The sequence below is a fragment of the Bombus affinis genome, chromosome 18 (genome assembly GCF_024516045.1).
Source record: "Bombus affinis isolate iyBomAffi1 chromosome 18, iyBomAffi1.2, whole genome shotgun sequence".
In the NCBI taxonomy this organism is placed as follows: Eukaryota; Metazoa; Arthropoda; class Insecta; order Hymenoptera; family Apidae; genus Bombus; species Bombus affinis.
The window spans coordinates 4746636-4770500 of record NC_066361.1 but is presented as its reverse complement, the minus strand read 5'-3'; the positions used below and the strand labels follow the sequence as shown (position 1 = coordinate 4770500).

General features: G+C 25.3%; 6 protein-coding genes and 1 long non-coding RNA gene across 25 annotated transcripts; 3 read left to right on the top strand and 4 right to left on the bottom strand.

Annotated features, from left to right (window-relative positions):
* Window positions 1–6: 6 nt before the first annotated feature.
* On the bottom strand, window positions 7–7833 carry LOC126926518 (palmitoyltransferase ZDHHC2-like). 10 transcript variants are annotated; one of them, XM_050742833.1, is made up of 11 exons: window positions 7674–7833; window positions 7503–7529; window positions 7319–7413; window positions 7117–7237; window positions 6826–7049; window positions 6489–6618; window positions 6277–6403; window positions 5003–5089; window positions 3814–3944; window positions 2312–2371; window positions 7–1678 (listed from the first exon to the last, which is right to left on the bottom strand). In XM_050742833.1, exons 1-10 carry the CDS (start codon window positions 7819–7821, stop codon window positions 2352–2354), a joined length of 1110 nt encoding a protein of 369 aa, XP_050598790.1. In that variant the 5' UTR covers window positions 7822–7833; the 3' UTR covers window positions 7–1678; window positions 2312–2351. The 10 variants fall into 10 exon arrangements, with proteins under 10 accessions (XP_050598790.1, XP_050598792.1, XP_050598793.1 ...); XM_050742835.1 differs by lacking the exon at window positions 3814–3944; XM_050742836.1 differs by lacking the exon at window positions 5003–5089.
* A 133-nt stretch (window positions 7834–7966) lies between these two features.
* On the bottom strand, window positions 7967–11269 carry LOC126926524 (sphingolipid delta(4)-desaturase DES1). Of its 3 annotated transcripts, XM_050742850.1 has the most exons (6): window positions 10949–11269; window positions 10503–10679; window positions 9991–10130; window positions 9660–9873; window positions 9384–9595; window positions 7967–9287 (listed from the first exon to the last, which is right to left on the bottom strand). In XM_050742850.1, exons 1-6 carry the CDS (start codon window positions 11028–11030, stop codon window positions 9147–9149), a joined length of 966 nt encoding a protein of 321 aa, XP_050598807.1. In that variant the 5' UTR covers window positions 11031–11269; the 3' UTR covers window positions 7967–9146. The 3 variants fall into 3 exon arrangements, with proteins under 3 accessions (XP_050598807.1, XP_050598808.1, XP_050598809.1); XM_050742851.1 differs by lacking the exons at window positions 10503–10679; window positions 10949–11269 and having other exon boundaries at window positions 9660–9907; window positions 9991–10114; XM_050742852.1 differs by lacking the exons at window positions 10503–10679; window positions 10949–11269 and having other exon boundaries at window positions 9671–9907; window positions 9991–10114.
* Window positions 11270–12695: 1426 nt separating this feature from the next.
* LOC126926515 (tyrosine-protein phosphatase corkscrew) lies at window positions 12696–17679 on the top strand. Of its 6 annotated transcripts, none has more exons than XM_050742828.1 (12): window positions 12696–12960; window positions 13509–13631; window positions 13749–13902; window positions 14054–14216; window positions 14320–14432; window positions 14509–14777; window positions 14851–14930; window positions 15016–15198; window positions 15267–15443; window positions 15527–15743; window positions 15801–15952; window positions 16040–17679. In XM_050742828.1, the coding sequence occupies exons 2-12, from the start codon at window positions 13568–13570 to the stop codon at window positions 16202–16204; spliced, it is 1737 nt and encodes a 578-aa protein (XP_050598785.1). In that variant the 5' UTR covers window positions 12696–12960; window positions 13509–13567; the 3' UTR covers window positions 16205–17679. The 6 variants fall into 6 exon arrangements, with proteins under 6 accessions (XP_050598785.1, XP_050598781.1, XP_050598787.1 ...); XM_050742824.1 differs by having other exon boundaries at window positions 12698–12960; window positions 13708–13902; XM_050742830.1 differs by having other exon boundaries at window positions 12936–13079.
* Window positions 15217–19016, bottom strand: LOC126926535 (uncharacterized). Its single transcript, XR_007714669.1, has 2 exons — window positions 18868–19016; window positions 15217–15677 (listed from the first exon to the last, which is right to left on the bottom strand). It is a non-coding gene; the product is annotated as an uncharacterized LOC126926535 (long non-coding RNA).
* On the top strand, window positions 18734–20132 carry LOC126926522 (arginine-hydroxylase NDUFAF5, mitochondrial). Its single transcript, XM_050742849.1, has 3 exons — window positions 18734–19463; window positions 19526–19710; window positions 19786–20132. The coding sequence occupies exons 1-3, from the start codon at window positions 18889–18891 to the stop codon at window positions 20070–20072; spliced, it is 1047 nt and encodes a 348-aa protein (XP_050598806.1). The 5' UTR covers window positions 18734–18888; the 3' UTR covers window positions 20073–20132.
* On the bottom strand, window positions 20112–21223 carry LOC126926531 (ubiquitin-fold modifier-conjugating enzyme 1). Its single transcript, XM_050742864.1, has 4 exons — window positions 20967–21223; window positions 20669–20800; window positions 20411–20578; window positions 20112–20326 (listed from the first exon to the last, which is right to left on the bottom strand). The coding sequence occupies exons 1-4, from the start codon at window positions 21087–21089 to the stop codon at window positions 20237–20239; spliced, it is 513 nt and encodes a 170-aa protein (XP_050598821.1). The 5' UTR covers window positions 21090–21223; the 3' UTR covers window positions 20112–20236.
* A 254-nt stretch (window positions 21224–21477) lies between these two features.
* LOC126926529 (SAP domain-containing ribonucleoprotein) lies at window positions 21478–23780 on the top strand. Of its 3 annotated transcripts, XM_050742862.1 has the most exons (9): window positions 21478–21874; window positions 21970–22086; window positions 22186–22282; window positions 22550–22646; window positions 22731–22792; window positions 22864–23097; window positions 23177–23305; window positions 23381–23452; window positions 23550–23780. In XM_050742862.1, exons 3-9 carry the CDS (start codon window positions 22232–22234, stop codon window positions 23649–23651), a joined length of 747 nt encoding a protein of 248 aa, XP_050598819.1. In that variant the 5' UTR covers window positions 21478–21874; window positions 21970–22086; window positions 22186–22231; the 3' UTR covers window positions 23652–23780. The 3 variants fall into 3 exon arrangements, with proteins under 3 accessions (XP_050598819.1, XP_050598820.1, XP_050598818.1); XM_050742863.1 differs by lacking the exons at window positions 21478–21874; window positions 21970–22086 and having other exon boundaries at window positions 22093–22282; window positions 22550–22643; XM_050742861.1 differs by lacking the exons at window positions 21478–21874; window positions 21970–22086 and having other exon boundaries at window positions 22093–22282.
* Window positions 23781–23865: the final 85 nt, after the last annotated feature.

The following is a 23865-nucleotide window of genomic DNA, read 5'->3' as shown; positions in this document are numbered from 1 at the left end:
GTCATGTTTCTATTACAATATAACTTTATTATGCACTTTATATACACACAACAAAATCGATGAATAAGTCAAATTTATGTTAATATATCCTACTAAAGTTACTTCTTTGCACATTAGTCTTATTTTTTTCACTTATGATTAAGTTGAACATAACCATTATTACTAATATAAATGTAAATTTTTAGTGTTTAATTACCATCTACTAAATTTACACAATTGTGTCATCAGTGCTATCACTGCTTTTATATACAAGATAAGATTCGCTAATAATACTTTTTTATTTAGTACTGTTATCCAGTACTTTTATGTGTCTTACTGATGTTACATGATACATTATATTTCAATAAGATCTGTAAACAATATAAAGAATATAAATTATAAATCATAAATTTGTTCTAGTAATGTAAATGTATTATTTGTCAGTTATAAAGTATATGTTATATTAAAAGATACCAGCTTTATTGTTAATCTTATTTTAATAAGAATATTATTGTTGTAAGTAAAAAATAAATTTATTTATTTCAAAACTCACTAGTTAATTCTTTTTATTAATTTTTATTTATATATTTATATTTATTAATTTATTAATAATTATATATTCGTTAATTTTTAATTAATTAATTTTATAATTAGTTGCATTAAATAAAATACATGGAAAAAATCATTTTTATAACGAAATATTTTCGAATATGAGAAAACGAAGAAATATCCTTAAAATTGTTTTTATTCTTTTTAATATGAAATAATATTTTTAAAGTATGTAATTGTATTAGTTTTTTTAGTTATGTAACATAACTATCTCTAACAAATATAAATAGAGAATGTTATAGAATTTACATCAAATGTAATTAAAACATATTTTGTACAATATAAATAAAATTCATTTTGATATTTCATTTTAATCATTATTAAATATTTTTAATTTGAAAATGATAACAGATTTATTACTTTATAGTAACTTTAATTCATAATTTCTTTATAAAATCATTAAATTCAATGGCAACATTTCTTTTGTTTAGTTATAAATATTTATATGTATCACCGAATCATTTTTATATTCTTCACATTTTAATGGCATCAATTATTAACAGCAACTTAATATCTATAAAACATTGTAAATTATGATCAGAATTACATATATTGCTATATGCAATAATATCTGTAACTAATGAGAATGTTACTTATACATACCTAAAATCTTAAAAATTTTCTGCAGATTTTATGTTCTAATTTCTGCCAATAATTTTTATAATATGTGTTAATGTAAAAATACAGAACTATAAATGTTCTAATCTATAGTAATAAATATAATCTAGGTATTAATCCTTTGCATTTGTATATCAAAATACTGCAAGAAAATGATCAAATTAGCAAAATAACAAATAGTCCATAAAAATATCTACAGAGAAAAAAGTTTACTGAAAAATATTTAACTTCAGACTTAAGACTAAGAAGACTTTACTAAGATCAATAGAATTGCATTTAACAGAAGGACTAATTAAAAAAGATAGCAAGTGCAAAGGATTTATATAAAGACTTTAAAATTAGGTTGTGTTAACAAGAAATATTTGTTAATAATAAAGAGATGAATAATAAATTTTAAATGCTGCTTCAAACAACTTCAGTTGCGTCCACCAATGGTTGATTGGCATCTGTTGCACGAGTTATCATAGCAGAGCTGTAAAATATTTTAAAGAATATTCAATAAATTTACTTATCACATATACAGATTGACTAAAAATATTTGTTATGCAAATAAATTTATGTTAGCAGTTATATTAAAAGAGTTTACTAAAAGTACAATATCAAATATAGAAAGCTGTGACACATAATTATATATAAAAATTACTGTACAAGTTAATGATTCAAATTACACTTTCAAAGAAAGCATTAAATGTTAGTGTTTGTAAACAAAAAACATGCAATAATACAAAACTCAATTTTGCCATAGATGAATTTAAAATAAAGTAACTATATATGTATATATATATATATATAAATTCTCTGCTCAACATACTTTACAATAAATTTTATTATATAAAAAGCTAACTTTCTGTGTTATTTATGACAATTTACGTTACAAATATAGTTCACATCATAAAATACACATATTGAGATAATTAAAAAATGTTTCCAGTAATTATTATTCACAAAAATAATAGTTGATATTTGTATAGTTACAATGAATATGTCGTTTCATATGTCAAACAATATGTTTTCAAACATATATGTGTTACGTTAAAAAACAATATTTATCAATTACGACATTTTAAAAAATGAATACACTTTGGACAAAACAATTTGATATTACCCAGTGTCAAGTGGCAAAAGTGTAGCTTCTTCTAGCAATGTCATTTGATCAATCGTAGGCCTGTGGTCAAAAACTCAATCTATATTAATATATTAAATACACACACATTGATATGGAGATATATTTGCATAACTATGTAAATTCTAGTAAAATGAATCAATTAAAGAGAATTTCCATAGTATTAATAAAAATAAGTGTTATATTTTAAATAGAGCAAGAAAATGTAAATGTATTTTTTAAAATAGTAAACAAACTTTATATATGTTAACGTGACGTACATTTCTTCTAAGTACACAATAAGAAAGAGTTACAATAAGCAAGCAGTGTTAGTATAGCTTACCATGAAAATACGTAGTACAATTACAAAGTGACAAAAGTGAACTTTTATGCAATATATTAATATATATATATACTTTTTTAAATATTATAATATATTTATATTATATTATATATTAATATAGTATTATATATATACACATATTATACAATAATATATAGTATTTTATATATATATAAATCCTAAAGTTATATATTATGACATGCATGTCTATAGATATAATTTTACGTTCATGCACAGTAACCAACTTTAATGGAACAAAAATGATAGATTGTATTAAATCAAAATTAATTATATATAAGAAGAAAGTTAATTAAATATAAAATCTTTTATGTATAAATACGTGGAATGTTTCAACTTTATCAATTTATTTATCTCTTTTTTATTACAGCATTTTTAAATCAATAATGGACAATAAAATTTATCTACATATTTATCTCATAAATAGTATTTTACACATATCCTACAAATTAATAAATTCGTAAATAACGAATGTAATAACATAAAATTAGTATATAATTCATACCTTCATATATTTTTTTAGGCATACCTCTTTGTTTTACTTATTATGTTTACATTAATTATTATAAAAAATGTATATATTACATATTTACTACACACTTTCTTATTTTTTAAGTATGTAGTCATATTGACTATTAAATTAAATTATTATCTAAGTTTCCTTTAGAAAAAATTACACATTACATAATGTACTTACATAAAATATGAGCTCATATAAACTCTTTATTAGTTGATACTATAATGGTTTGATTTTGGTAAGAGAAGAAGAGTTAAACTGTAAGTTTTCATAATTTTTATAATTTTTTAAGCCAATTTATCTATATAGTACGGTTTATTTTATTTTTATTAATAAAAATAAAAAGAATGTAATACGATAATTTTCTAGAATTAATCCCTATATTTTACATTTAAAATATTTCAGAATGAATGTTATATCTTCCCTTCTATGAGGCAATGATAGTAACTTATTTGTGATAAAAAAAAAAGATTAAAAATGTGAGCTGACATTAGCATGTACTATTACTTAGATGATTGCAGAACTCTTGTGGCTAATATGAGTTTTGTACTAAAAGTATCATATACTTGGATAATGCATATAAATTAATGCGCTGCCTCAAAATAGGGATTCCAGACTACACAATACCTGATTGTGACCCATAGGGAGGTGGAGAGTCAAGTTCAGTCTCATCACCCCACTGTTGGGTAGTATGTCCCAACAGAGTATGTGTGTCTTCATTGCACAGTCGTTCAGGAAAGTTTACCCCATCGCCAAAACTGTAACCCACACCCTACCTTCTACTTCATGTAATCCCATCTATTTTTAGAGGTAGCGTATCTACTTATCTCTGATAAACATATAAAAATTATGCAATGTTTTGATTTTAGAATTTTATATAGCTTTTAATATCTTCAATATATTTTTTGCTTTTCTTCGCGTTTATTTGTGATTTATTATTCATAAATAAAAACTGTATACATACAGAAAAAATAATGTTAAATATAGTTACGCCACTTCTAAGAATCAAATAAATATCAATTTGCAAGAACCAGATGCACAATATCTTTTATGGTAGTAAAATAATTATACTGATAATCTCTATTAACACACAATATAATGCATCTACAAAAAATATACATTTTTGCATAAAAATAAACATAGCACCTATTTTACAATCCATCACAATAATTGTCTGCAATTAATATTATTATAAATATATAAATAAATTTTAATATACTTTATCATTGTAGTATAAATGTAGTATTATTTGCCATTTTTCAACATAGAAAATTAATATTGTATTGACTAAAATTCATTATTGCAGAACACATTTCAACAAATAACAGAACACGCACCTCATTAATCAACAGTTAATAAGAGCATTAGATACATATAGCTATAACATCAAAATTGTAATTTTATCAATTTTATGTTACTCTCAATGTTAATAATAATTCAATAAAGTTTTTAAATATAACATTGGCCTTTAAAATAGAATTGATTAAAAGCATAAATAAAATAAGTACTTGCATGCATTCATGAAGCAAATATATATATGTAACTTTGTTACTCTGGAACTCTGTATAAAATAAATAATAACTGAAAGAAAATGGTTCCATAAAAAAGGAAGTGCATAAATTTACCAAAAAGATATGAAGAAAATGTTTCCCACTTCTTCTCCTATAAAGTATTTAAACATTTTTCAAATGTATAACAATATATACTATTTATTTTAATATTAACTGCCTTTTAATCAACAATATTAAGGAGTTCCATAGTAAGATTTATATATAACTATCATTATATTGGCACTGTAGATTTCTATAATGCTGACCTGTTTCGGGTACTGCCCATGGAGTCATAAGTATTGGATGTGCCTTGATGTTGCGCACGTACTGGATAGGCGACACCATTTCCGAGACTAAAACACATTCAACGTATCCATCGCGTTTTAACGGCAATTACTATTGTATTTATATATTTATGACAAACATAAATTAATATAGAATTATTGAGAAAATAAATGATATGTATTATTAAAATGTAATATGTATTATGAATAAAGATTAAAATCATTCTTGACTTTTTTTTGATATTTAATGTTGAATGCAGTACAAAATTAATTTACATAATTTGATTTTTAAGGCAGTTTATATAATCTATATTATACAAGGTGTTTTACACAACTGTCTTACGGGATAAGTCATAGTGTTAAAACGCCAGAAGATAGAAAAAATTTTTATTAGAAAAATTAAATGATTTCGAGAGATGTATCACGTTATGTATGTATCTTTTCCAGAAATAATAGCATTTCAAAGATTTCAACTCATTGTAAGGAAAGACAACACAGTATTTTTTTGTTAATATTTTCCTTATCTTACATACGATAAATTTTACAAGATTAAAGTTAAAATATCTTTTAAACTAATGATTTTTCAACCCAAAAAGGTTAATATCTTTTTATAAAGAATGTAGGATAATGTAAAGGTAATAAAGGTGATATTGAAATTTTTGGAACATTACTACTTTTGGAGAAGACACATGCATCACATAACGTATCACTCAAAACCTTTCAATTTTGCCTAATGAAATTTTCTTCTATCTTCTACTGTTTTACACTAACTTGTTCCATGGGACAGTTGCGTGAAACACCCCATATGTTATTTACATTTTTACCATTTTCTTCAGTTTTATCTAGAATATAATATTAGTTTTCTGTGAAACTATACTACCACTTAACAAAAAAGCATACAGTACAACAGATAGTGCTATAGGTGAAAACATTTGTATATCTAAGTACTATTTACTATCATTATATTTAATAATAGAAAGAATTAAATTTCCTGAAATATACATATGAGACGATAACATTTATAAATTTGCAGTATTATATTATAAATACATTCATGTATGTATATTAGGATACACATGCTCTTTTACATGATTCATAAGTATAAATTGTAATTACTACATAAATACAACAAGTGTACTAAATTCATCACATCTGTATATTGTGCAAATGGTTCATAGTCTTATGATAAAATTATATTTATTATATTATTATGATAGGAATTGAAATGTGAATTGCTAAATACTTCTTAAACTTACCTAGTAAAAATAGGAAGGAACCATAGTTTACGATTATCACCAAAAACTTCTTGGAAGTTATTGTATTTTCCAAGACTAAAACCATCCTTATCCTTTCCTGTGCGGAACATAGGTGGTGTAAATGCCTCTACAAATAATTCATAACATTTAGTGCATATTACAAGTATTTTGTAAAACATTAAATAACTTTTGTATAACATGCTTTTAATTACCTAATGTAGATCTATTATGTAAAACAAGGTAGCAATGATAAGAGAAAAGGGAAGTTAAACTAACTGCAAACATCAATGCGACAAAGAATAAGAACAATAGATGGAATCTACCCATTCCATCCAATTCCCCCTATGAAGAAAATATTTGCATTATTATAAGATTAAAAAACAATGTACGAAGTTTTTTATATACATTTCAATTATATTTAAAGATTAAAAAGGAAACAATAAAATATTAAAACATTAAAAAAATTTAATTAAATTATATTTTTATAATTTTTATAATATATTAAAACTGGTAATTTAGCAGAAATATCTAAAAAAATTGTATACTTACTTTCCAAAAACGTATGAGATATTGTAACGATGTAGCAGTAATGAATATGCAATAAAGAAGGGCATATGCCAGGAACAACATGAAAAATTTATAATTGTGGAAACCTACACAATTGTTCACCCATGGACAGTGGTGATCCATTTTTAAAACACATGTACTACATATACTACAATGGTGTGCTCGATCTGGCTTAATTAATTGACATTTCTCACAGAAACGTATGACTAAAATATATATTTTACATACAATACATTTCCTTAATATACAAATATCAAAAAGTAAACATTATACCTCCTTTTATAGTGCGATTTGTAACTGGAAGACCTTGTGCAAATCTCTCTAAGATTTGCTTCTGTGCTTCTTCCGTTCCAGCTTGATGAAATTTTTCCATTTCTGCATCTGGTATTTTGAACTGCACAAAACATCATTTTATTAATATTTTATATACATATGTTACTTTTATATTGTAATTGTTGTATAGATCAAATTTTACCTTGTATGGTATTTCTATTAGGTCTGTAAATACAGTTTGCCAATAAGACCATAAAAATAATAGAAACAGGATGTGGTAAAAAAACAAATAAAAAGCTGTTGGAAAATAAACAGACAATAAAGTCAGTAAATTTTTAATAGAAATATATTTTTATTAAAAATATTATATTAGTAATTGTACAAACCTTTTTGAACATAATTATCTACAGTATCTAAAATGGAAAAAGAGACAAAATTAGTGTACATGATATACATAAAAAGTTTTTATGTGTATTACAGATTGAAAATAATAATGAAATTTTATTTTCGTTACAAAATGTTTGCTATTAAGAAGAAAAATCTATGAAAACACTTACAAAAACATAACTGCACCACATAAGCATAATACGACCATAAGACAATCGTCAAAATAAAAATAACTGGTATCCATTTTGCGGCTTTCACAAACCAGCAACAAGATCCGTTTTGCTTTCCCATTCTATTCACTGTATTATAGATATACATATGTGCACAATTATATCATTCAGGTAAACATTATTTTTACCATTATCAAACCGATGCACCATTGCAGACACTTTGCACACAAAGTGTACATAGGAGGTCGACAGTTTCTTTATTACAAGGAATCATATTACGATAAATAGTCAAATATTATTTATCTTCTGTCATCAACATTACGTATACCAATATGTATTAAATAATACAAAATAAGAATTATTTTTTCGAACTGAAATGATATTTTACTTTTGTTGTCTATTCCATAACATCCTTAGATAAAACAGATATAGGAGGGCATGTTTGTTTTATGTTTTAGTTAATAAATGTATACTTTACAATTATATTTAAAGATATACAAAATATAATTTCACTGTTTTTCATGAAGCTATGGCGTTTCGAAAAAGTGGCCAGTGAATGTCGACGATTTTTTTTCAATAAAATTTAATTACATGATATGATTGATACTATACTTTTATCTCTTGTCACTATTGTACATAAAGGTCAGTAAAATTAAGTTTCCTAAAATTACCAATATTCAAGTTCAACAATCATATGTGCATAATCAATATATAAGAAATATATTAATTGTATAAAAATATAATTTGCGATAGAAAAGTAGATATGAACTACCATTAATACTAAACAGGAATCTTAAGATATATAAGTTGGTAAATTGGAAATTGCGCACAATTTAAAAATTCCATATTGGCGAGTAACTGTAACGAATTCAAAAATTGATTAAAATATAATTATAATTATATGTCAAGATATAATTAATCAAACGGCTTCACACAATAATTATAAATTATCTATTTATAATTATTTGAACATAAATTTACAATATGAGAATAATACTTCAATATATATATTTATATTTATATTACATTTTATATAATTATTGTCTACAACAAAGAATTTATTTCATTATGACTAGATTACAAAATTACGAAATTTTATTTATATAGACATTTGCCTAAAAAAATATATGTAATATTCTTAATCATTTGTTACACATTCGGTATTCTTTATTACAACTTTATTATAGTTATTTACAGACAATGGGAAATAGAAAATCGTTCACGGTTTAGCATCTTTTACTTACATAATTATATGATTTCATAAATATTTCAAAAATATAAAAAAGGCAAAAAATTTTATTGCCTCTTTAAAATGGATTGCTAATAGCATAGAATGAGTATGCTTTTTATTAATACTGAATATATGTATATAACACAATAAATTAAAGAGAATTTTTGTTACTTTGTGCAATATTAAGCTTCAGATGCTAATCACAAGATTACTTATTAACAAATTAAATAATTTTTAATTTTTTATGAAGTAAGTCCTTTATGTTTTCGTTTCATTCTTGCATATGGACCTATATCAGGATCCATAATGAAATCATATAAAACAGAAACCCAAGAGTTATGCTGTGGTAAGTTATCGTAAAACTCGGAAGCAATTCGTTTTACCTAGAAAAAAGTAAAATATTTTTATAACATACTTTTCATAGAAATAGATACTCAATAATGTAAATGCTCTTCTTTGTTAAAATGGATTACACTCACTTCTGGTAATCTAGAACCAGGAACAGCAGGAAAATCATGATGTTCATTATGGTATCCAACATTAAATGTAATCCAATTTAGTGGGCCATAATAACTATAAGTTTCAAAACCCTTTCTATACATATAATGTTCTGATATAAAATGTCCAGCAACAGGGTGTAATCCCATTGCCATTGCTGATCCAGAAAGTAAATAGAGTAAAGGTTTTCCACCTATAATATAATATTTGTGTAATAACATACTAATGTGATATTATTATTATTACCAAACTCTTACCAAAATAATACCATATCAAACTATCGAAAGTAAGTTGTATTACTAAATTTATATATTCCATTAATGTAGGTGCCATTGGATAAACAACAAGAGGTCTAAATGCATAAAAAAATGGTTGTAGACATAACCAACAGAATTTTCCAAATGTTGTGCAAAATAATTTTGCTTCTAGTAGTGTTGGTAAATCTGTATCTAATTTTTCATCACCTTGATACTGCAATTTATTTATTAATATGTATTATACATATCTATAATATTTATAATATTGTTTTATTCCATTTATATTTACATTTATATTTATATTTCTAAAATATATTTTATTTTTACTTACACGGTGGTGTATAAGATGATATTTTTTAAAGCTGACTGATACTGGTATACCTATAGGTAAGTTAGCAAAATATCCAAATAATCTATTAGCTCTGGGTCTAGCATGTCCAAAAGCAAGATTATGTGCTATTTCATGTATTGCTACAAATAAAATGACAAGATACTTAAATTATTTATTAATAATTAAATTTTATGTTTAATATTGAATAAAAATCATATAGATATATGTTTGAGCAAAAATAATGAAATTAGATGATTTAGTTACATCATGACAATATAATAATCTATTAGATAAGAATTAATGAGTCATTTCTCTTAACAAATAATTCTCTTGAATTACAATCATAAAAGCTTTAATGAGTGCTTTTATATATAAGAAAATTTCTTTTTTTTTTACTATAGTATGTATATAATTAGATAATCTTTTTGTTTCATATAAACTTGGCAATAATCACAATATTTCAAGAGATGTTAAATATTTTACAAACTAATTAAAAAATATTTTCTACCTACCTAACATAAGAGAATGATTAATTACACCTCCAAAACAATATGCTAGAAGGAACAACATTGGATAACTTAAATTTTTTACAAAATATATGGAGATAAACTGAGTTAAGACCATCCCTGTTACCACCCATTTAAACTTTGGGTCACATCCAAATAATTTTTTTATTTGTGGATATTTTTCTGAAAAGTACAAAAAAACATTTTAAAATATCTCATAAATAAAAATATACAGTATGTATCGTAAAAAATTATCAATATATAAAATTTAATTCACTGTGCATGAAGATATAACTACGTACTAATTGTATTTTGGAACGTTAATATCATTCGGTATTTGTTAATTTTATTTATTATATTTCCTTAAACATTAATAAATCAAACTTTTATTTCAAAAGTAAATTAAAAATGCTGATAAAATTTTAATCGTTTATAATACATTGCATTCATACCTAAGATTATTTTACGTCGTGATGCATGAGGTTCTTCTGTGTAAACCCACTCAAAATCAGTTCTCGAAACGTGTTGACCCATCTTTACATTAAAAAAAAACTTCAACTATTTTTATTAACTAAATATTTAGTAATTTGCAATCAAACAACATACGACAAATGTTAAATGTATCCTTTAAGATATATACAAAACATACGGATATTTCATACCCGGCGTTATCGACAATCGACTGAGTTAATCACTTAAGTACTGATTACAGCGCAATCTATCAATGTAAGAAAATCAAACATGCAAGTGAAGTAAAAATTTATATTCAATGGAGTATACAAATTTTTACAGTTATCACAATAACCTGCAATAACGAGGCATCATATAATAAGATTAGAGAATACATTTTTCAACGCTCAACAAAACATATACTTTAATATAAATGATTGTTCATTGTACTATATAGTCTCTAACTTTGATTAAAAACCAATTTTCTTATTGTATTTTAAATTACTTTACTATTTTTATTACATTGTGAAGATAATTTTATATTAGTATTTCTTTTCTAAATTACATAATAGTTATACCATATAATTATTTTTAAATGAGATAGGTATTATTATATATTTCTATCATATCTATTATTATATCTGTACAATTCTATTTATATGTGAATCTATTCTTATAATAAATTATAGTTATTTATTAAATAACATATGTTTTATATTAATATTGTCTGAAATAATTTTATATAGAACTGTTAAAATTCGTATATGAAATTCTAGAAATAATGTAATGTATATGAAATTAGATTTTTTATATTATTAGATTATTAATACATAACATATAGTGATAGTACAGAATTCCTTTTATAAATATAGAAAGTATTTACTAAATATACTAAATATAATGTTTAAAGTTAAGGATATCGTTATTGAATTTATATTGTCGTGTATACCCTCTATTGAACACTGCGTGAACCAACTCGCGTCAAATTCAAATTGTAAAGTACCGTAACCGGAGCAACGAAAAAAGAGAATTTATCTAAGTGGATATTGATTAACTGTAAAATTATTTATCAGTGATAATTATAATCACTCTCCAATTTGTATATTTGTTTAGTTAGTTATCATAGAAGTTATCACGAAAAGAACATTGCCAGGACATAAATCCTCGCTGTATTATATGATAAATTCCAATGGGAACAATTGTTATTGATATTAGCCAATAACAATTTTTTTTATTGGACCATAAACAAATTGCATTTGTTAGGTAAAATTTCAAGACATAAATAGATTGAACAATGATAGAAAAGACAGAATTGTAAAGCTAATCGCGACGTTCGAACGCTATTCTAAAAATGTGAAAATCATAACAGATTAAAAATTTCTCAATCTGTAATTAGTTGATTAAAATATAATTATTTATTTGAAGCTTAACTCATTTAAGTTTATGTTTCCTTCTGTGTTTTTTCCAAACCATTCGTTAATCATCAACTTTGATTAATCCAAAACTCCTAAATATGTGCAAAGTGCTTTAGCACTTTACGGGCAACAATCCAAACTGAAATTCCCCAAGTCACACGACAATATTAAAAAATTAATTTAATAACTCGCATATTATCATACGTAGGGAATTATAAATTGATTCAGTTTCTTAACTTGCAATTAAAAACATAATTTTAAAAAACAGTTAAACGGCATATATTGTTATTAAAAATAAAGTTATTTGTTTATAACATAAGGAATTTTATGAAATCGGCATTAAGTACAACCATTAGGTTTGCTTTGCAAGTGTCCGTTCTAAATACTGCGGATCGATGGCAAAATCTTTTAGTGATTTCGGTATTTTTTTGTTTTTATGTGAAGTGAATATGTCAAAGATTGTAGCGATGTATAGTTAGCATTAAGATTAAGTTGAAACTAATTATAATTACATATTATAAGTGCGAACATCGATGAAGCGTTATGAATTATTAATTACCAGCTGGTCATAGTTGGAATCACGACATGGCATCTCGCAGGTGAGGCACGTTTTTATACTTGCATAAAAAATATATAATTATCATAATTCACGAACGATCTGTGAACAAGCCTACTTATTTTTTGGTGCTAACCGTAGATTAGCTAAATAGATTCAGAGGTAAATTGTGCGCACTTAAATTAATTAATATCGGTGAATTCTTCATGTCCAAAAATGGATACAATAATTTCGTTTTATGTGTACATTGATTACACATATTTATACTCTGTATAGTTATTTTGTGTCCTATATTTTGTCATTATAAAACGAAACTTTCCAATTATTTACATACAGCGTGCTTAATCATATTATTGTAGCATCATTATTCGTTTATATCACCGTTATTAATAATAAATAACGAATAAAGGTTGAATATATTAGAATAGATCTATAAAATATTAGATATAAAAAGAAGTAATTTAAATAGATTATAGGTTTTTAAAATTAAATTAAACTTACAATATATTGTTTTGAAATAAAAATTTTGCTTATTATAATTTTTTGGAAAAAGGTTTTTATCCTACAGAAACATAAACATTTTTATTACAGATGGTTTCATCCGAATATATCGGGTTTAGAAGCAGAACGTTTACTAATGGAACGGGGTTATGATAGTTCATTTTTGGCACGTCCAAGTTCATCTAATCCTGGTGACTTTACATTATCTGTTAGGTATGTACATGATATATTACATAGATTATCTGTTTATATACTTATAAGACATTTGATATCTTTATATTATCCTTAGACGGAATGGTGAAGTGACTCATATTAAAATACAAAATACAGGGGACTTTTATGATCTTTACGGTGGTGAAAAGTTTGCAACATTATCAGAACTTGTACAATTTTATATGGAAAATGGAGGACAACTACGTGAAAAAAATGGAGAAATTATTGAATTGAAATATCCATTGAATTGTGCAGATCCAACAACTGAAAGGTATTTGTACAATAAAAACAATATATACATAATATCTTGCATAATAAACATTACAACAAAGTTTCTTATGTATTGGAATATTTTCTTGTTATTGTTACTTCAAATGCACGCATATAGCATGGTATGTGTTAATAGTAAAATATGGGTAAAGGTGGTTCCATGGCCATTTATCAGCTAAAGAAGCAGAACGTTTAATGCTGGAGCGAGGTAAAAATGGATCTTTTCTGGTTCGTGAATCACAAAGTAAACCTGGTGACTTTGTATTATCTGTTCGTACAGATGATCGTGTTACACATGTTATAATACGATTTCAGGTTAATTACATTTTGTATTTTTTACTGTATATCTTCATTATATTTAATATTTTTATAAATATCAAATCTTTGACATTTCATTATCTGTAATAATGTATAACAGGATAATAAATATGATGTTGGAGGAGGTGATAAGTTTGATAGCTTAAGTGATCTGATAGAACATTATAAACGCAATCCAATGGTTGAAACAAGTGGAAGTGTTGTCCATTTACGGTAATATAAAAACTTATTAATTTCTATATGTGTGATAGAATATATATATTGTCATAATATATTTATTATTTTCTAGACAACCTTTCAATGCTACTCGTATAAATGCCAGTGGCATTGAAAGTAGAGTAAGACAGTTACATAAAGAAAATGGTTGTTCAAATGGATGGTTGTGGAATGCTGCCACAGGTAGCAATGAAGGCGGAGCAGGGCGTGGTAAAGGAAAAGCCGGGTTCTGGGAAGAATTTGAGTCGTTGCAACAGTTAGAATGTCGTCATTTATTTTCCAGGAAAGAAGGATTACGTTCTGAAAATCGAGCGAAAAATCGATATAAAAACATCTTACCATGTATGATCTTTTTCTTTCTTTATTTTTTTAATTTAATTGTGTTTGTACATAAACTTTAATAACTGTTCTATAGTTGATCATACAAGAGTACGTTTGAAGGATGTTGATCCAAATATTCCTGGATCTGACTATATTAATGCTAACTATATTAGGGTAAATTTATTTAATATTTGTAGTATTTTATATAAATATTAAAATCTACTTTTATATGTGGGTGCATATGTATATATATTTATAGAACGAAGAAGGAGATGGACAAGCTAGTGGAATTAATACGTGTGGTGATGGTGGTTCATTTAATAAATGTTATATTGCAACACAAGGTTGCCTTTTAAATACAATTCAAGATTTCTGGCATATGGTATATCAAGAAAATACACGAGTGATAGTTATGACGACTAAAGAAATAGAAAGAGGAAAGGTATGGTATTTAAAACTATTCAACCTTAATTGAAATTTTATTTTAAAAATATGTATATTTTTTTTTAGAATAAATGTGCTCGATATTGGCCAGAGGAAGGTGAAGTTACCGAATATGGAGGTGAATGGAAAGTGCGTGCTTTATCTCGTACTTCAACAGCAGATTATACATTACGAGAATTCTTATTATATGGAAATAGATCTGGTTTCACAGAATCCAGACGTATTTACCATTATCATTTTCAAGTACCTATTATAGCTATTATTATTTATGAAATGCTCACATATTTAAAAAAAATAAAGTTGATTGCATTATATTAACATTTTAGGCATGGCCTGATCATGGTGTTCCATCAGATCCTGGATGCGTGTTGAACTTTCTTCACGACGTTAATGCGAGACAAGAATCAATTGCTGCTTCTCTTGCTTCAAGCGGTCAAACTGCATCATGTATAGGACCAATTCTTGTACATTGTAGCGCTGGAATTGGTAGAACCGGAACATTTATTGTTATCGACATGATTCTTGATCAAATCAAACGGCATGGTAATAAAATTTTTATTTCGCTAATTATCCAAGATTTTCTATATGTTATATTTGTAGGATTGGATTGTGAAATTGATATTCAGAGAACAATCCAAAGAGTACGTTCACAAAGGTCAGGAATGGTTCAAACAGAAGCGCAATATAAGTTTGTTTATCTGGCTGTATTACACTATATTGAAACTGTATCTCAACGAATGCAAGCAGAGCAAGTAATTATAATTATTATAAAACTAATTAATTATATTTTTTCAGCTTCTATATATCGATTTATGTTGTATCTATTATTGTTTTTACAGAAATCTCTTCATTTAGGTCGAGAATATACTAATATCCGATATAAAAGCGAAACAAATACTACAACTATAGGCGATATTCCGGTCCCCACATGTACTACAACAACTCTTTCAACGTCAACACATTTTACATTACCCACTCCTATTAATAGTTTGAGGCCAAAGTAATTAACATTAATGTCATCAAATAACGAGATTTTTAAAAAGCAAAGAAGAGGCTTTGTTACTCTTACCATATGTGGTTTTGAGCTTTCGATATTATCGTAACATACTCTATAAAAGTTTAATTTTCAAATTAATTGATTATTCCAAATATTTTTCAAAATATGTGTCATCATAATGAATTTACCTACAATACACGTATTTAATCAGTGCGTATGCACATGAACGTAAACGATATGTAGTGATATGTAGAAATTATAATATCATCACTTTGCACTTGAATTGTTGATTACTTAAAAGTAATCGGTAGCATATTAGAACATTACATTAGAGAAAAATAATATTTCTTGCAACTTAATCGCAGTACTGAATTATAACAAAACTTAGAATACAAAGTCTCAATAGTAATTATGTTAAGTGTAATCAAAGTATATAATTGCTTTTCATATTATTTTGCTATCTATATTTCATCAACTATTAATTAGATAACAGATTTATCTAGTTATAGTTATCATTTTTCATGCTACTTACCTTCTATAAAATATATTATCAAATCCTTTCTTAAAATTTCAATATTTCTTCGAATAAACAACGAAAATTTGAACATTTTTCTAAGTTTCAGGTGTAGTATTATATATTGTGCCTCAAAATATATTAATAATTGTTTTTATTGTGATTATATAACTGTACAAATTATCTAGTAATATTTAGGACTGACTTTTTTTATATAGAATTTTCTTTTTAATATTTTTTCAAAGATCGCAAATAAGAAACCTTTATTCTTTATAAATTTTATCATATTACAAGGCAGAACGCGCATAGATGTGATACATTCAGTTTCATGTACAATAAATAATATGGTGATTCTTTTTTTCTTACAATTCACATTTGTTAGTATTAATATTTCGGTTGTACTTAATTATATCATAAATATTAGTATCGAACTTTATTCATCAAATTGTAAAAAAGTTTTATATTAAATATTAATATTAAAAGAGATGGGGATGATAAATATGAAAATCAAAGTTAAAATTTTTATATTTTAACACATATTTGTTAAAATTTTTTTTAGTCATCTGCGCACAAATTTTATCATTTTTATTATTCTGACACGATTTCATTATCTTCACTCTGAAAATTAGGTAGGACTATATAAGAAGTAGAAGTTTTGTTACAGCAAATTTATTTATGCTTATAGTTTGTATGTATCTCCTAAAATTTTTATAAAAACGTACATAACATATATATTAAATTATATGTGCTTCAATATTATTAATGCCTATTTTATATATTTTTTGTATTTGTTTCTAATACTTGAAATATATATGTTTGCATTAGAGCAGTGCTGGTGAAGTATGCATCTGAGTGAGTCCTGCCTTACAAATTGAGTCACAAATTTGATATTCTTAAAAGTATATTGTTACATTATTCCAAAACCAAATAAATAACTACTTCATTAAATATATATTTAAAAAATTTGAGATCTGTACTAAATCCTTTTTACATATTTTATAAAATTTAAATATTTAAATATTGATTTGCTTATTTACAATAAAGTTTTATTTATCTAGTATGCCATAATTTCAATTATCTAGTATATCATAATTTCAAGTGTTATATTTGTTTATATTTATGTAATAATAATATATAATCATTTTTATACTTATTTAAATAACAATAATTCTATAATTTTTTGGTATGTATGTTTTCAGAAAGGAAACAGTTGTATTTTTTATTAATTTTTATCTTATTTAATGTACCTTGGTTTTGGAGAAATGTTATGTACTATATTTCTAAATATTATTGTATCTTATTGCTATCAAAGACATATTGTATGTGATACTAACTATGGCATTAAAGAGTTTATGTTATAAAATTCTGTATTTAAGGCATCATATAAATATTATATTAATATGAATTGAAAAGATTCTAATAATTATGCATAGTTTAAATTGCAATGCAATAAATATCAAAGAGTTATGTTTAAATGTAAATAACTTGGGTTCTTATGAATAAAAACAGACAAGTGTACATTGTATAATGTTAAATAAACATATAATAAACTTACTATTAAGTATATAAAATGATGTTTAAATGTGAGAAAAGAAGAAACAAGAATCTACTACATTTAAAAAATTGTTCTTTGTGAAACATGTTTCATTGCAGTTTAAAGGCTTTTTCATAGTAAGAATATAATGTAAGAATAAAATGTTGCCAAAAAAATAGATTTTAATTAATTCCAAAAAATATTACAAACTACCTTTATAGTTTTTTTAATGTTCATATATTTTGGAATAATATGGTAATTGTAATTAAATACAATTTCTTTTTTATTTCATTATTAATACAATACATAATCTAATACAGAAAGGAAATGTGGAATATTTTCAATCTGTTTATATCTTATAAAACTTGTAAGTTAAAATTATGTAGTAAAAATTTTACTAAGATTAGACTTAATAAAATTAGAACTACATAGATTACTATATAAATTAGAACTACATAGAATAGGTTATATTGTACAAACTTTACGTTATATTGTACAACACATATTAAAATCATCGAAAGCAAAAAAGTATGCTTATAAAATATTGTGAAAGCATATATGATATACGTATTATTACTAATAATAATATTTCAATAATAAATAATTCAGATAAAATACATACGAGAATTTTCAATGGTGAAAAATGCATATTTTGCTCGAGCGGTGTTTAGTCCCATTTACATCTAATATTCGATGTATTCGTAACATAAATTATAGTGCAATAAAATATGCGTTGCCGACAGATAGTGTAATGTATATTTTTGATAGAAATACAAAGCTGCTACAGAGGGAACGTGCTGCACAATCTGTTGATGTAAAACTGTATGATTACATCAAAGATGAAGTAGGCTACAGACTTGCAGATAGAATATTTGACATAAAAAGAAATTTCAAAAAAGCACTTGATTTAGGATGTGGTCGTGGTTATGTTTCAAAACACATTTTGGCAGAATGTGTGGAAGAATTAATTTTAGCTGACATGTCAACTAGCTTTGTACATCAAGCAGAAATCACTGAAGGAGTTAAAGTATCACGGATAACTATAGATGAAGAAAATTTTTCAGTTGAACCAAATAGTTTAGATTTAGTAATAAGTTCATTAAGTTTGCACTGGATAAATGATTTACCAGGATGCTTCAGGAATATTAATAAAAGTTTAAAAAATGATGGAGTCTTTATAGGAGCTTTGTTTGGAGGAGAAACGTTGTTTGAATTAAGGTAATTTTAAGAATAAATTAATCATATGTTAAATCTACAAATTTAGGTTTCTATTTCTACAGGAGTTCCTTACAATTGGCAGAATTAGAAAGAGATGGTGGAATTTCAGCACATATTTCTCCATTTGCAGATATTAGAGATATTGGAAGTTTATTGACAAGAGCTAATTTTACTATGTTAACCATTGATGTGGACGAAATTGTTATTGGATATCCAAGCATGTTTGAATTAATGTGGGATTTAAAAGGTGATATTTAAAATCTTTATAATTCTTATTTGTATCTTACTTGAAGTCTGTTTAAATGTTTACATAATTTTACAGGAATGGCAGAGAATAATGCAATAAAGAACCGAAAATTACGTTTAAATAAAGACACTGTTCTTGCTGCTGCATCAATATATAAAGAACTATATGGAAAAATTAAAGAAGATGGTACTCCATATGTACCTGCTACATTTCAAGTAATTTATTTATTAGGTTGGAAGCCAGATCCATCACAACCAAAACCCTTAGAGAGAGGTAGTGGGGAGGTATCACTTAAAAATTTATATAAATTAGACGAAATTGTAAAAGAAACAAAAGATGTTAAAATAGACAAAGATAAATAATCGTTGTACATAGTATATGAAGAACTGTAAATATTCGTATTAAATACAAAATTCAATGTATTTATTGTAGAAATTTTTTTATAACTTATTAAAATAGGTTAATCAGTAATTTATCTCATAATTAACATATTTTCATTTATATAATACAATATTTTCTTTTAAAGTTACGATTTATGTTCATCAATTTTATCTTTATGAGTTATAGCACCTTTTTCTATAAGATCAGGAATTTCAACTGCTAACCAAGGTCCAAGCTAAAAATATAAGAAATTTTTAAATATATGTAATAACAAAATTGATGATTTGCAAAGACTTATTTATAAATAGAACAAACTTACTCCTAGTGCCATGGCATGTGCAATTCCAAATTTTGGTACATTACGTGCCCATAAGGGTTTAAAATGATCTGTAAGACAAATCTTTCCACCTCTGTACATTTTTGCAGTTTTACCATCTAATTCTGGTAAAGCAATTTCAGGTGCTGTTATAGGGTATGTAACAGGTATCTGAATAAAAAATTATATTTTATCAGAAAATAAAAAAGCTTAGTGGAGTCCATACATTTAATAAATATACAAAAAAGAAAAATTACTTACATCAAACTCAATTTCAAATTCATATTTTGAAAAGTTATGTATATACCAACATTTACCAAACCATTTTGTACCTTCTTTATTTGATTCCAGACGAAACCAATCATTGTCAGATTCTTTATTATTTCTCACATACTGAAAAACAAATAAGTTTTTGAAATCAATACTAAGTACATTGGAAATTTATTATACTCAATTTGCATATTTAAGTACGATTAGTATAATAAAAACAATTCTAAGTTCTTCTTTTTGGGATTTTAAATAACCATATGGTAAACTAAATATTAAATATAGAACATACTTTAATTAAAGCTTGGTATTCTTCTTTCAATCTCTGCACCCATAATTCTTTATCCCTAGGTCCAGCTTTTGTTTGTAATAGTGGAATATTACTTAATGTCTTCTTTGTAGACTCATCTACCATCTTAATTATTATTACAACAAAACAGGCTATGACTTCTATGTAGATATAGAAATGATAAATGTGTTATAATTCAAGCGTTGCATCTCTTTTACATTGTGTAGAAAGTGTGACAGTGCGACTAAGAGTAATCGATATATCGAAAAAATTCATATATAGAAAGACAGATAGGGATATTTAAAAAATTTAGTTATAAATAAACACATACATTAGAGGAAGTTTAAAAAGTTACATCTTTTTCAATGTAAATATTTTAATTTCATTACATATTACATTCATTTTTATTCATTAGAAAGAAAATTTGATAAGTTGAGAGATAATATCTATTAGTGATCAGTAAACACTATTCACGCGGTTGCAGCCTGTAGAGTGCTGATACATTCTACTCGCGTTACAATTTCAAACAATTCGAAAAACTAACTCGACATTTAAATGAAGAAATATACAACGAGAAAGATTAACTTAAACAATAATTTCTATTTAAAACTAAATATTTGTAATTGATTGGCTACTTTAACAAAGATTTGCGCTTTACTGAAATTAATTTAGACTCTGAGCTCAGTGTGACAGCTCTAAAGGTGCAACGATTTTAACGATTCCCTTTCTTTCAGGTCGCAGAATGGTCCATTTATCTGCTCAGATTTACATGATAATCTACGATTTATTTGTTATCTAATAAGACAAATTTTTATTAATTAATACTAATAAACATTAATTTGATTGGAATTTATAGTATTAGAAAACGAGCAATTTATGTCTAGGCAATGTTCCTTGTTATGGCATTGAAAGTAAATACGAAATTTGATTGAAAGAAATACGAAATGATTGCAGTTGTTACTGATAAATAATTTTGACATTTAATTAATAAACTTGTTTGCTTAAGCTGCTGTACAGATAAATTCGCAGCGCTAGAAGTTACCTTATTATCATATAAGATATTCACACTAGAGGGGGCCACAGAACTACACCAGTTCACAACATATTATCCATATTCGCAAAGGTAGTGACATTAAAATTTTTCGTGTTGCATGCATTTCAATTTGATTTGCTCCCTGGGCTGTTGAAAGTATTGTATGATAAATTGTGTCATGTTAATCAGGATTCGAAAAGGGATATCAATTGAAAGAAAATAATACTGATGCACCATGGCTGATTCATCTTATGAGAAAGGACTTACAGAACTTTCAAAAATGAAGGTAATCCAAATGTATCTTTCTGGTACGTGTCTACACCCGGGAAGCTAACCTTAAAACTAGGAGAAATTTTTTGTAATGTAATGTAAAACAATCTTTTTTACATTAATTTCTGTTTAGCTTGTATAATTGTTTTAGACAGATACAATTTCGCTTTATTAATATTTAAAAGTTATAATATATTATATTTGTTGAATATAAAAAATTTATATACATCTTAAGATTATTAAGGGGAATTATATATAATTATAGATGAATATTATTGAACAGGTTGCAGATCTGAAAATTGAGTTAAAACAAAGAGGACTACCTACTACTGGCAATAAGAATGAATTGGTTGAAAGGCTTCAATTAGCAATTCATGGTGGTATATGCTTTCGAATGACTTTTAAACTGTTTTGTTTTGTAAGAGCTACCTATTGATAAAATAATGTTTTTATTGAATGTTTAGATTCTGCACTATCTTTAGATGAAACCACAGAGGAAATTTTAGATGAAGATGCAGTTCTTGGTGTAATTAAAAAAATATATTTTGTATATTATTTGATTTTAATATGACATTAACAATATATCTGTTTAAATAGGATGAAGAAATAGAAGAGCTATCAAATAAGCCTGACTCACAAGAAGGTAGTGAAAAAAGGAAATTGTCTACTGAAAGCAATGTAAGTGCTAAAAAGATAGTTTTAAATCGAAAACCAGTAATTGAAGAAATTAAGAATGAACAAACTGAAAAGATTGAAATTGATACAAAAACTATTGAGATTGCACCACCAGAAAAAAAGATAATTAAATTATCAGAGCTTGGTATCAAAGAGGTAATATTTTCTTTTTACTATATCTTGCAGAATTATAGAGATCAAATATAAAATGCTAATAAATTTATCTTATTAATAGAGATTAGAAATGAGAGCTAAGAAATTTGGATTACCATTATCAGAAGCTGCTAAGAAAGAAGCTAGATCTGCAAGATTCAGTATTAATAATCAAAATAATAAGTCAGCTGCATCTGTAAAAACACCTGTGGTATATATATTTACTCAACTACGAGTGTAATATTTTTGTTTGTTTTCTAATATTATCTATTGTGTGCATTTGCAGCATACAACTTACGAAGTTCTAAAGAAGCGAGCAGAAAGGTTTGGTACGTCTGTTTCTAGTTTAATGGAAAAGGTAATTAATTATGTTAATAAAAAGTTTATTATATTAAATGTAAATATTAATTCTATTACATATTTTATAATTTTTTTATAATTGCATTTTATTTCAGGCTGAATTAGAAGCCAGAATAGAGAAAAGAAAAGTCAGATTTGGGGAAGTGAAACCTACAAATAAGAAAGTATTTTATAATAAAGTTAAAATTGTTAAATGATATTCAGTGTTATATACCAAATAGCAATTTAGATTGCAAATTTTACATTAAGTTTTCTTACTTCTAATAAGACTATTGTATACAAAATAAAAAATCTTTGTATTTGTTAGAAAATGCATGACAAAAAGATTTTTTTCGAGTAATATTTTATTTTTTTAAGAACTGTACGAAAATTACACACATGCACTTTATACTTATATTTCTATTCAATTAA

Coding starts and splice junctions, on each gene's coding strand:
- LOC126926518 (XM_050742832.1), bottom strand. CDS start 7,821: ATGTATATCTATAATACAGTGAATAGAATGGGAAAGCAAAACGGATCT. Junction 7,530..7,673: donor TGTGGTGCAGTTATGTTTTT/GTAAGTGTTTTC, acceptor TTTCCATTTTAG/ATACTGTAGATAATTATGTT. Junction 6,619..6,825: donor ATCTCATACGTTTTTGGAAA/GTAAGTATACAA, acceptor TTTTCTTCATAG/GGGGAATTGGATGGAATGGG.
- LOC126926515 (XM_050742824.1), top strand. Junction 14,217..14,319: donor ATGTTATAATACGATTTCAG/GTTAATTACATT, acceptor AATGTATAACAG/GATAATAAATATGATGTTGG. Junction 14,931..15,015: donor TTAATGCTAACTATATTAGG/GTAAATTTATTT, acceptor ATATATTTATAG/AACGAAGAAGGAGATGGACA.
- LOC126926529 (XM_050742862.1), top strand. CDS start 22,232: ATGGCTGATTCATCTTATGAGAAAGGACTTACAGAACTTTCAAAAATG. Junction 22,283..22,549: donor CAGAACTTTCAAAAATGAAG/GTAATCCAAATG, acceptor ATTATTGAACAG/GTTGCAGATCTGAAAATTGA. Junction 23,098..23,176: donor CAGAGCTTGGTATCAAAGAG/GTAATATTTTCT, acceptor TCTTATTAATAG/AGATTAGAAATGAGAGCTAA.
- LOC126926524 (XM_050742850.1), bottom strand. CDS start 11,030: ATGGGTCAACACGTTTCGAGAACTGATTTTGAGTGGGTTTACACAGAA. Junction 10,131..10,502: donor TAATCATTCTCTTATGTTAG/GTAGGTAGAAAA, acceptor TTTTATTTGTAG/CAATACATGAAATAGCACAT. Junction 9,596..9,659: donor TTTGATATGGTATTATTTTG/GTAAGAGTTTGG, acceptor ATTATATTATAG/GTGGAAAACCTTTACTCTAT.
- LOC126926522 (XM_050742849.1), top strand. CDS start 18,889: ATGCATATTTTGCTCGAGCGGTGTTTAGTCCCATTTACATCTAATATT. Junction 19,464..19,525: donor GAAACGTTGTTTGAATTAAG/GTAATTTTAAGA, acceptor CTATTTCTACAG/GAGTTCCTTACAATTGGCAG. Junction 19,711..19,785: donor ATTAATGTGGGATTTAAAAG/GTGATATTTAAA, acceptor ATAATTTTACAG/GAATGGCAGAGAATAATGCA.
- LOC126926531 (XM_050742864.1), bottom strand. CDS start 21,089: ATGGTAGATGAGTCTACAAAGAAGACATTAAGTAATATTCCACTATTA. Junction 20,579..20,668: donor AATTTGAAATTGAGTTTGAT/GTAAGTAATTTT, acceptor TTTTTTATTCAG/ATACCTGTTACATACCCTAT. Junction 20,327..20,410: donor CACATGCCATGGCACTAGGA/GTAAGTTTGTTC, acceptor TTATATTTTTAG/CTTGGACCTTGGTTAGCAGT.